The 11,982-nt window shown below is 45.6% G+C and overlaps 2 protein-coding genes across 3 annotated transcripts; both read right to left on the bottom strand.

The window, feature by feature from the left end:
• Positions 1 to 61: 61 nt before the first annotated feature.
• On the bottom strand, positions 62 to 3,428 carry LOC122055809 (1-deoxy-D-xylulose-5-phosphate synthase 1, chloroplastic-like). The gene is made up of 10 exons (XM_042617446.1): positions 3,235 to 3,428; positions 2,738 to 2,866; positions 2,477 to 2,641; positions 2,233 to 2,383; positions 1,885 to 2,156; positions 1,507 to 1,780; positions 1,111 to 1,418; positions 737 to 1,018; positions 362 to 646; positions 62 to 286 (listed from the first exon to the last, which is right to left on the bottom strand). The coding sequence occupies exons 1-10, from the start codon at positions 3,331 to 3,333 to the stop codon at positions 137 to 139; spliced, it is 2,115 nt and encodes a 704-aa protein (XP_042473380.1). The 5' UTR covers positions 3,334 to 3,428; the 3' UTR covers positions 62 to 136.
• A 2,591-nt stretch (positions 3,429 to 6,019) lies between these two features.
• On the bottom strand, positions 6,020 to 11,938 carry LOC122055806 (phospholipase A1 PLIP1, chloroplastic-like). 2 transcript variants are annotated; one of them, XM_042617442.1, is made up of 8 exons: positions 11,354 to 11,938; positions 9,462 to 9,559; positions 8,970 to 9,386; positions 8,145 to 8,885; positions 7,453 to 7,911; positions 7,315 to 7,374; positions 6,831 to 7,247; positions 6,020 to 6,761 (listed from the first exon to the last, which is right to left on the bottom strand). In XM_042617442.1, the coding sequence occupies exons 4-8, from the start codon at positions 8,766 to 8,768 to the stop codon at positions 6,288 to 6,290; spliced, it is 2,034 nt and encodes a 677-aa protein (XP_042473376.1). In that variant the 5' UTR covers positions 8,769 to 8,885; positions 8,970 to 9,386; positions 9,462 to 9,559; positions 11,354 to 11,938; the 3' UTR covers positions 6,020 to 6,287. The 2 variants fall into 2 exon arrangements, with proteins under 2 accessions (XP_042473376.1, XP_042473375.1); XM_042617441.1 differs by having other exon boundaries at positions 8,145 to 9,386.
• Positions 11,939 to 11,982: the final 44 nt, after the last annotated feature.

The following is an 11,982-nucleotide window of genomic DNA, read 5'->3' as shown; positions in this document are numbered from 1 at the left end:
ATCAAAATTGTTTGTTAAAATTGCTTAAGGTTATAATTTTGTTCACATCCTAACTAATATGTATTCTAAAAAAATTACTCAGTTATCCAAAGAGAGGATAAAAGAACAAATGAAACATTTGCTATCCATCTATCCCTCATGACATGATCTCAAGTGCCTCCCTTGTTTGCCCAAGTATATTGAACACTGTTGCGGCGATATGAGAAGGTGTCAAGCCAGCCTCTGCTAGCTGATCCATCGGTGCTCCATGGTCGATATATCGGTCGGGAAGAACCAGCGGCCTCCACTGTTCGAGGCAAGCGAAAAAAACATGATCAGAATTCATACTTTAGACTTTGATACTAAATCCGATATATCTCACCTTGATTGTGCTATCAAGAAGGCCATTGAGTGCCATGAACTGGGCCACATGAGAACCAAACCCTCCGATCGATCCTTCTTCAACTGTGATCAGCACTTCATGATGCTTGGCCAGATTTTGAATCAAAGCGTGATCAAGCGGCTTGCAGAATCGTGCGTCGGCCACCGTAACCCTTAGGCCATGTTGTTCTATGATTGAAGCTGCGGCTAGGCAGCTTTGAACTGCTGCTCCATATCCCAGAAGTGCCACCCTCTCGCCCTCGATCATAATTCTGCCTTTTCCGATCTATCAATTGCAAACAACATTCATCAAGCACTCATTATTCTCGATCAGAGAGTTTGTATCGAGAATTCAAATGTATGATCTCCTTGATACCTCAAGCGGGACACCTTTGTTTCCTGCAGGTAGAGGAACACCGATTCCGTTTCCTCTAGGGTATCGCAAGCAGGATGGCCGGTCGTCAATGGCTGCTGCAGTGGCAACCATGTGAAACAGTTCTGCCTCATCGGAAGGAGCCATGACAATCATATTGGGAAGACATGCCATGTAGGTGACATCAAAGGCACCGCAGTGAGTCGGTCCATCCGCTCCCACGAGGCCTGCTCGGTCCATTGCAAATCTTACTGGGAGTTTCTGCAAATCCACATCATGAACCACCTGCCAAACAAACTCAAAACATTTCATTTTGATCCATGTTGTCTCTCTCTATCAACATGTTCTCGCAAATAACGACTTTAGAAGCGGCTTGCCTGGTCGTAGGCTCGTTGTAAGAACGACGAGTAGATCGCGCAGAATGGCTTAAGACCTTCACAGGCTAGACCAGCTGCAAATGTAACTGCGTGTTGCTCCGCTATACCAACATCAAAGCATCTAGTTGGAAAGCGACGAAGGAAATAGTTTAGCCCGGTTCCACCTCCCATTGCTGCATGAATTGCAACTATGTTTCTGTCCGCCTCTGCCTCGGCTATCAATGCGTCGGCGAAATAATTGGTAAAAGACTGAGTCTGAGAGCTTGACTTGAATTGTTGCCCGGTCGCCGGATCAAATTTGCCAACACCTAAAGAAAAGAGAGCATATTGTGATACTAACACAAAAAAAAAGAGAGCTAATATGTTTGTTTTAACACAAAATTGAACGAAAATCACCGTGATACTTATCGGCAGCTCTCTCTGCGTAGGGATACCCTCGTCCCTTTTCTGTTACGACATGTATAAGAACTGGACCTGTAGTCTTGGTCTCCTTAACCTCCTCAAGTATGGTAACAAGATCATCCACATTGTGGCCGTCAACCGGGCCAATGTAGTATAGACCAAGTTCTTCAAACAAAGTTGACCCCGAACCACTGATCATTCCTCGTGCGTATTCATCGACTTTTGCTGCAAGTTCATGCATTGATCCACCAATTTGCTTTGAAACTCCCTAAATAATTCCAACCATACAATTAAAACTCATGAAAATAACAAGAACAAGGGTCTAAATGTTTGATCATTCACACACATTATTTTTAGATTCTTCATTCTAACCTTGGCAACCTCCCTCAGTTCTCGTAGTGGTCTGCTAGATTGCAATCGACTGAGGGCGCTGCTTAAAGCTCCAACAGGTGGAATAGGCCCGTCGAGACTGGCTGTGGGCAAAGAGACCTGCTTATTGTCATTGAGAATGACAATCATGTTAGAGTCAAGATAACCGGCATTGTTCAAAGCTTCATATGCTTGTCCTGCGGTCATGGCCCCATCTCCAATCACTGCTACGACATGATTCTTCTTGCCCTTCAGATCCCTCCCAACAGCCATCCCTTGAAATCAAACATAAATTGGCACAACTATGTTAATGATCTTGGCCTTAATTAGTATACTGAATACGGAGCATACCAAGCGCAGCTGATATAGTGGTGGAACTATGACCGGTTCCGAAGCTATCATAATCGCTTTCAGAGCGCTTCGTGAACCCAGATAGCCCATTTGTTTGCCTCAATGTAGGCATCTTGTCGCGCCTTCCTGTCAGTATCTTGTGTGGGTATGACTGCAAAATAGTTTCCAAACCAAAACCACTCAAATAAGATTGCAATTTTCATTGACTTATAATGAAAAAAGTCGATACAGGGATTTTAGAAACCTGGTGCCCCACATCCCAAAGTATCTTGTCTTGGGGAGCATTGAACACAAAATGCAGAGCAACTGTGAGCTCAACGACTCCAAGGCTCGAACCAAGATGACCTCCCGTCCTCGAGACATGGAAGATGACATCGGAACGGAGCTCATCTGCGAGCTGTTTGAGCTCCTGCATCGAAAAGAATAACAGAATAGAATCAGAAACCAATAGGGGCATTTCACAGAACACATGAGTGGCACTTCATCCTTTGTATTATCGGTTAACCTTGGCAGAGAGATTCTTCATATGGATCGGATAGTTGACAGTGTCCAGCAGTGGGGTCGGAGGCCGCTGCGAGTAGTACTCCCCGGAGTCCGATAGCAACGATGCACAAACATATAACCTTCTTCTTGGCTGCAACCAATCAGTCATTCATTCACTCATCAAATACATTCAAAGCTTCAGCAATTAGTATCTCTGTTATTTTATTTTTTCAAAAAAGAACACATTCCTAAATAATGAGATCAACAACCACACCCAAAAAACAATATGAACATCAACTAAGATTCCAAAAGTTCAACTTTAAAGCTAAAAATTTAACTGAAACATGGAAGATAAGGAAGAGCAGGAGATAGTCCATTCAAACAGCATTTCTATCTTACAGGAAACAGAAAACAGAAACCTAAGGAAGAATCATTCCTCTCTCAAAGAAATTAACCTAACAAAGAGCTGGTAGGGAAGAACCCTAACAGGCTAACACACACCCAGAACCAAAATTCAACCTTGAAAACTCCAGTTTGAAGCCGGAGATCAAACAAGGGCTGAGTAAGAGAGGAAGCCTTGAAGTGGCTGGAAAAGCAGATCAATCTGGGGGCAGCCATGAGGAGAGGAGGAAAGTGTGGGAGAGAGAGTCTGAGCAGGAACCCAGAGTGTTCGATCTCGCCTTTCGAAATTATTGGATGAATAATGAGAAATTGAGCCGGCTCCTAACGGATATTGGAAATCCAATTACATAACTTGGGGATATGGCAATCTGTCCCTTCATTGGACCACATCGACATCCAATGCTCCTCTAGATACGTTGACGGATAAAGTGGATCGGCGTAATCTAAGCTAGATTTGATCGGAGCAGTCAGCTTTGGGCACCTGTTTTCCACGTCGGTGACTTTATGCCGACACGTGGAAGATGGTAAGGAAATGGATATGCAGCAATTAATTTCTCAAATTCATCAGAGCCCGGATTGTAATGCGAGGATAAGAAATGAGACAGACTCCAGTCCCTTGTCAAAAGATTCAAATCTGGCTAGAACATGTTACATTGGAACATTTTGAAACATTTATGAGACTTAAATTATCAAAAAAAAAAAAACTTTTAATTATGAAAGTTTTAAAAAAAAACATACCTAATTTTTAAATTTCTATAACACACTTATTTCATATTTTAGTTGATTTTTAAAATCCCGGAACTATGATCCAGCGACAAATCATCCTGGTTATCACACTTATTTTATATTTTGTTTTTTTTATACCGTTTAAACTTATGTGTTTCCGACTTCTACTATCTTACTACCTCATTGTTGACCTCAACACAAGAGAGAAATGTCGTCCAAATTCACAATTCTTGTTGCTGCCAAAATACACTAACATGAAATTGCAGAAAAAGACAGCATAGACCTCGATGAACCTAATGCTTAACATATCTATAATGCATGCTAACTTACAATCTTTCAAACTTAGTTGAAGCTATCTAGGGAATTCTCAGATCTTATAATTTCTGTTCCAAACTAAACTAAACTGGCTAGCACAACCATGGTTATTGCTGTTCCTAGCTTATTCTCCATGTTCATTCTTATGATATTCATGTAGGACCGTTGGGCCGGCTAGGAGGGTTGGTAAATAACCTGTCAAATAAAAACAGACAACCCTTCCTCGAACGATTAAGCTAACACTTGTAAAATGAATTAAGCAGATAAATAAAAGCATAAAAGAAAAGACGAGGCACCAGATGTTTACTTGGTTACAACCAAGGAGGTTGTTAATCCAAGGAAAATTAAGCTCAAAAACTCCTTCAGGCGGAGAAGCCTCTTACAACGTTTAGGCACAGAAAACAGAAGCTTAACTACAACTAAAGCATACAAGTGTTTGGAAATAGAATGATCGTGATTGTTGAAAAGCTTCTGGACCAAGACTATATTTATAGCCTTGGTCAGGGCAACTGGATGGGTTTCGGGCGGGGATAAAATTTATCCCCCAACGGTTGGATCGAGTCAAAGCTCGATCCTGTGAAAAAGTCCCTTCCGGGCGCCCCGGACAGCTCCGGGCGCCCCGGATAGTTCCGGGCGCCCCGGAGCCAAAAGTCAACCCAGTTGACTTTTGGTCCGTGCTCTCTTCTCTGGTTCAGCTCGCCTCTGGTCCGGGTCTTTCTGCTCCGGCTCCGCTTGCTTAGGTGATCTCTGACATCCGGAATAGGGCTCACCCGAACCCATCTTCCGGTCTTCTCGAGCGTGCTTCCCTCCGGCTTCTCGTCCCTCGGAATTACCGCGTGTCCCTTCTCGTCCACCAGCGTACTCATCCGCAGACTTCGTCCCTCGGTCGCACCCCGTGCCGACCTTCGCGCTAGCTGCGTCTCTTGCTCCCCGAGCAATCTTCCGCTCCGGCTTTCGTACCTCGGAACCACCGCGCGCACTTCCTTCTCGTCCGCCGGTGTACTCTTCCGCAGCACCTCGTCCCTCGGACGCACAGCGTGTCATTCTTCTCGCTAGCTGCGTCTTCCGCTCGAGTACCCGTGCTCCTAAGCTCCTGCACACTTAGACACAAGATTAGAAACAACGCAGAACCTAACTTAACTTGTTAATCACACCAAAACAACATTGGGATTCCAACAATTCATTTACTCTTCTAGCTCTTACACTGAATTTCTTAGCCACATCTGCTTGTTCATTTAATCATACAGGACTTGTGCATACTGCAAACTCGAGGTTGGCTACTTATCAAGTATCACTTCCTTGTAGAATGGTTTTGAAGTGACTGAGCACAATATGGTTATTCTTTGAAGTTTATTTAAACTGCATGATGTGGTTAGGCATACAGCATTTGCAGTTGAGGTGTTTCATACAAAAGTTTATATACACTGCATATCGAACTTCTGTTCATTTAGTTTCAAACATCATTAAATTAGATGATATTATGTTATTAGATAGGTGTCCTTGGAAATGCTGGTGATTTTAACAGCAGTAATCGAAACCAAAGCACTGATGAGGTGCACAATGACAGAAGGAAATTGATGATTGCATTTCAAATTAGATGAAGGTATCTATTCAGAGTTGCTGTTATATTATGGAGTTACATCAAGTTGTCGAAGTTTTTCAATGCAAAACTCAGTGTTCGGAGGTAATTTTCACATACAGCTTGTGAGGATCTTGTAGGGTTAGCTCAACTTTTTCGACAAAGTACTCCATGAGTCACTTGTCCAGGGGGAAATGGAAAGGGATGAATAGCTTGAAGGAGCTTCCTTCCAGCCTCCCGGCGGTAGACTTAATGTGGATGATATCGATGACACTTGATTCATAAAGCACTGATATCGCCAAGAAAGTGCTTCGAGAGGTTCGTACATAAATCATGTTAGGTATTCTGTTCTTACGATCCGACTAATTTTAAAGGTGATCGAGGTGATCGATCGGACACTACAAAAAATTTTCACTGGACATGACTGTATCAATATTTCCACTTAGTTATGCGCTTTACAAAGAGGGAACCATCGATCCTCTATTGCAACAACTGATCTATTCGTCCATGTATATATCAAGAATCAATGTAGAGCAGATTGTGAGCCTGCTCAAAACCCTTTGGTAGTGGTAATGGCCACTTCGTTGGGCACCAGCTGCGCAGGCTTCTGCAAGATCGGATTTTGATGACCTGCGCAGGAGCCGGCAGCGGCAGAGGTGAGGAGCGGCCACCACTGCTCCAGCCGCTGCTTCCTTGACCTCCTCCGGAGGTGCTTGTTGTGCCGCCGAATCAGGCCGGCGATCGCCCTCGCGTAATTGCTCGAGTCGTGGTCGCGGAGGATGGTGCCCTCGGAGCCGTAGGCCCGGGGGTCGCTCAGCGTCTCCAATGGATGGGGAGAGTTGATGAAGGCTCGCAGCGCGCTGGCGGAGGCAGCCGCGGCTTGCGATGGACCTTCTTCTTTGCCGGTGTGCTTCCCGTCGAACACGTAGAGGGCGGAGTCTTGCGGCAGAAGAGGGTGGTAGGGAGAGGACTGGTCGTCCGGCTGGAGGATGTACGTCCGGCCAAGAGGAGAATACAGTACTTTCTGCAACACCAAATCACAAGTTAATAGCAATCCAATTGACGGGAGTAAAGATTGTAGCAGGAAGAGTGCCTGATTGTTAAGGCAAGGATGGGATCGAAAGGCGCCGTTGAGCCGCTTGAGGAGCTGAGCGACCTGGTCGGGGTAGTCGCAGGAGAAGGCTCTGGGGACGATGTCGAGGTGCATCATGACGGAGAGGACGAAGCCGTCGTCCAAGCCCAACGCCTGCAGGACCCTCTCGCCGCCGCAGAACACGGACGGCGTCCCGAAGGTGACGACCGGGTGGAGATGGCGGCGCTCCACGTTGCCTCGAGCCAGCAGCATGAAGGCGACGAGGATGCAGAGGCTGCCGCCCAAGGAATGGCCAGTGAAACGAAACCTGGCGCCGTCGCCGTATCGACGGAGGTGTTCCGCGACCTCCGGAAGGAATTGCTCGTATATGCCCTTAGCCGCTTCGTAGATCCCCCGGTGAACAAGAACATCCATCCTCTGCTCGTGAAAAACGTCGATTTCGATGAGCTTGCAACGGATTAGGAATGAAAGAGATTCAGTTTACCTCGAATTTGGTAGGCTCGAAGAACAGATTTGCTTGCCAAGAAGCCAGCGAGTCGGATCCCTGAGGAATGAGAGCCAATGCGTTGTAGAAGACGAAAGGAGTCCCTTTTTTTAGTAGCAGAGTGTCGCGTCAACGCACCTGGATCACAAAGCAGCGGGTGCGCGAGCGCGCTTCGTCGCACACGAACCACTCGCAGGGGGAGGAATGGAGGGAGCGGAGATCCTTCGCAGCCTCCTGCCTCACCGCCGCCTCCGCCGCCACCACGGCCGTCATCGTCGACGCTGCCACGCACGCGGCTACCTCGGGATTCTTGTAGCTGCGGATGTTCGTAGTCCCCGCATCACTGCAGGACTCGGAAGGGAAGCAGCTTCCAACGACCCCGCTTCCGCCGGCGAGAGGAACGTTTACCTTGGCGCCGGAGTGGACGTAGGAGGCGGCGGAGGCCGCGACCTCGTAAGCGAGGGAGGAGGCGACGGGGGAAGACGGCGGGGGCCGCGTGGAGTCGACCTCGAGCTTGGCCCTGATGGCGGCCGCCGACTTCGTCTCCAAGGACGAGGTCACGAACTCGAGTCCGTACCAAGCGCGCAACTCCTCCACCTACCATGTCCGGCCCAATACAGCCCATTAATGAATTAATTGGGCCCTCATACGCGTCACGACAAATCGACATAAAGAATGGGTACGTGGTCACATGCATAATAAATAAACATTTAAATTTGCGGAAAAAAATTCCAAATTGTTAGGCAGTTGTGGGATAGCTGCGAGTCTGTGGAAAAACGAAAGCCGTTGGAATTGAAATGGAGGGTCGAGATTGAAGGGAGAGCTTTCACCTTGATGTCCGCGATCTTGTACGCCTTGGTGCAGAGGAACGCGAGTTGGGAGAAGAGCATCGTGTCGGACCACGCCGCCGGCTGCAGCAACCTCGCAAACGATTCCCGATCCCACTCGCCCTGATTCCCGTTCGCCTCCTCCGGCGACATGTCGTCGTAGCTCACGCCGCAATACCCGTCCTCCTCCCCAGCCACCTCCCTTTCGACTTCGTCTTCTCCCTTCGCGTCGCTCGGCTGCTGCTGCCGCCGCTGCCGATCCCTCCACCTTCGCCGGAGTTCCAAGATCCGAGACACCCAATTCGCGCGCTGGCGGATCTCCGTTCCCGCATCGGCCTCGATCTCCTCCACCAGCCTCAGTTCGCCGGCGCTCGCCGACTCTTCCTCCTCCTCCGCCTCGAACATAAACGACCGGATCCTGTTGGAAATGATCCCACCGAATGGAAACAGCGCCCCGACCGACATTCCGCTCTTCAACGAAGCAGTCGGCGAGGCCGTCGAGCGTACGACGGCAAGTGAGCAACGCAGCTGCGGAGACGATTGCGTCCGCCGCATCCGGCCTGCCATTCCCTCCGCCGCCATCTCCGGACACGGAACACGGATCCCCACCGCCGCTCGCGTCATCATCTCCGGCGGCCGCCGCGGGTCGACGGATCTGGATCGGAACAGGACGACCCAATTTTGACCAGGGAAAGGAGGAAAGAATTTGCCTCTTCAGCGACCCGTGCGACTCAACTCTCCCCCCTATAAGTAGAAACCCAACAGGATAATCAAAATGACCAAAATGCCCACAACCGATTACCTCGAAAGGAAGGTCAAAACTGTCACCGAAGGGCAATCCATCGAGATCTCCGCAGCGGCGAACCCGATTCCACGGATTCACGCTTCGAACCCATCGGCTTCGTCGAGACCGCGGAAGGCAACAGAGGAATATCCATCAGATACATCGAACCCATCGGCTTCGTCGCGGATTCATTAAAAAAAAAAAAAAAAAAAAAAAAGCGGTGGCGGCGGTTGGCGAAGAAGGCGGTGGCTGCCGGTGAGGTAGTTGTCTCCGACGAACAATAATAATAATAATAATGATAATATATATTATGGAGATGTCGGCGGGAGGGGGAAGACGAGCACGTGGCGGCGTCGTGGCACGAAGAGATGGTCGGGCAAGTGGTTGGGCAAGTGGCTGGTCGGGCACCACCTGCGAGCCACCCACTGTGGCTCGCTGGGTCGGCCAGCGCAATTAATTTCCTGCAATTAATTCCAAACGAGTTGGTGTGACGATGGATTAGAGGCTTAATTGCGAGATGGGAACTGATGTATTACGTGATGGAAACGGATGTCTTTTTGGTTTGCTCCGATTCCTCTCTGAAAACCTTTTTGTGACGCTGCACAAGCCTCCTCATAGGCCCAGATTCAATAACCTGCGAAGTAAGAAACATTAGGGTTAGTTGACTGTATCGGCGCGATCACTTTCACTTTTATATTCAGGAATGAAATTCCAGATACGCAAGAGGAAAAAAAAAACAGATGAAAGTGCAAAATTTAGCGGAGAAAAATAATTATCCTTCGGTCTATATATAGTCCTCCGGAAGAAAAACTCTACTTAGTATCTGATATTGTCGGATCGTTGGGGGCCAAAGACGTTAGTTGTTAGACCATACATTGATATTGTATGATTGTTTACGGGCAGATTGAGTTTTTGGGAGTCGTTGCCCTAGTGTAGCATCACAAGGTGGTGGCTACGTGAGTCCTGCAGCAATCTGACTAGTGTAGCATGTTAGAAATTGTAGTAATGTAGTTTCTATAGTATTCCGAGCACAATACTGTTTTGGTTGTTATAGCTTCCCAACATCCCAACATCCCGAGAAATGTAGCATCTCGACTATTGTAGTATCGCAAACCTAATGGTTAAAAAGCAAGGCCTGATGCTAGGTAATAACTTAGGATACTTATACGGAATGCTACGAATAAATCTAAAAATAACATGGAAGTTAAAATTAAGATGAGATGATAATCAAAATTAAGATGAGATAGTAGCTAACGCATCATTCTCAGCAGAGCTTAGCCCCTCACTCGACGCTAAGACTTTCAATATAAGAACGATCGACTTAAAGACTGGTTGTGCTTGAAAGATTCAGTACTCCACTTGTGAACAACCGATCGACATAAAGATCGGTCAAAATCATGACCCGCGCCACATAACTCTATTATATATCCGGTATGCCTTTGGGTCAAGCGTAAGGATAGCATTCACTCTCAATATATGGCCAAATATCTCCATATCCAGACAGACTCAATAGACATGTCTCTCCATTCAGCGCCAAAACATACAAACTAAACTCGAATGACCCTGAAGTCGATTGAGTATATGAGATTCAATTCTCTACTTCTTCAATATTACTTTCAACTTACAGATGCTATCATATAATACAGTACAATTCTCAATATAAATCAGACCGTCACAAAATTGATCGTCAGTATGACCCATAGGTCGATGTTATACTATAGTAAGGGGACTTTGAGGCACTCGGATTTTCCTTTTCTTCCCCACCCCCACAATCAAGAATTAATTTAAACATCTAAGGAGCTTTGCTAGATACATTCAGCATCCTTTGACGCATGCTGACTCACTCCATTTAACAAACTGACAAGTGATATTTCACCTGTCAAGTTAGTAAATTTAAGTTAAAACTTATTTATCAGTAACTTAATTGGTTCGTCAACCATATGAATACTAATTAATTTGTTGAATGCTCATATGCAGGTAGAATGTTTTATCATTAGTCATGCAAATGAAAATTCATTCTTCAACTGTACAAAATCTAAAACTTCAGAACAAAGCTATTGAGAAACTTCGAACTATCATAACAAAATCATGCCTTCATTGAACTTGCTTACAACGACCAATTTATAATTTGTGTTGTATTTTATTTAAGAATTTACACATATGTTTAAAATACAGAAGCCAAAGATTTGCACAAGCAAAAAAAAAAAAAACTAGTCAACCATCTATTTGTTAAAACTGTTAACTGAGTGACGCACACACTAAATCTTGGATTTACAACCAACAAGAAACATTTACTTGGAAGATATTTCAGCATATGCTTTTAGTTTAATTTCACATTCATGCATCATTCGGGTTAGTCTTGTGACCAATCTTGTTCTTTTCATGTTGACTGAAAATCCAAACATTCACTTAGCATATTAACATTTACCTCTTAGGCACTTTATTCTTTCATCCCAAGGATTGCATCCATATGCCAACATACCTCTGGATCTGTCCGCAGGTTGCAAGCTTTTGGCTCAATTCAAAAGCTGCTCGCTTGGAAACTAGCACAGGTGAAAAGAGTGAAACAAGATAATTTGCTCGATAACACGAACCAGACACTTTAAACTTACAGAAACAAAGGTATAAAAACAAGCCATCAGCAAATGCAAGCAAGGTAGTGGCATTATGCAAAGTCAAAACCAAAGTTCTGAAATATGCAGAAATAGTGCATTTTATTAATCACCGCTATGTATGGTCAATAGGAAAGAAAAATGCTCCAACAAATCAATGACCAGAGGGGACCAGTGTACATGAACATATATCACTCTCTGGATATGTACAAATGGTTCGTTACAAATCACAAATTCAAGATCCAATCTTACTGGAAGAAACAAAATAACCATTTCAATACAATAAGAACTAAAAGTCAAATTCCAACTTAACTTGAATCTCATATTAAAAGTTTGCACATTCTCCAACTCAAACATCAAGCTAATAGTAAAATTTCATAGTAGAGTTGGCGTACAGGTTATCATGGAGTAATCAATACCATTTTACCTCAGCAGTAGGCAAACA

The sequence above is a fragment of the Zingiber officinale genome, chromosome 3B (genome assembly GCF_018446385.1).
Source record: "Zingiber officinale cultivar Zhangliang chromosome 3B, Zo_v1.1, whole genome shotgun sequence".
Classification (NCBI taxonomy): Eukaryota; Viridiplantae; Streptophyta; class Magnoliopsida; order Zingiberales; family Zingiberaceae; genus Zingiber; species Zingiber officinale.
This window is presented reverse-complemented; position numbering and strand designations above follow the sequence as displayed.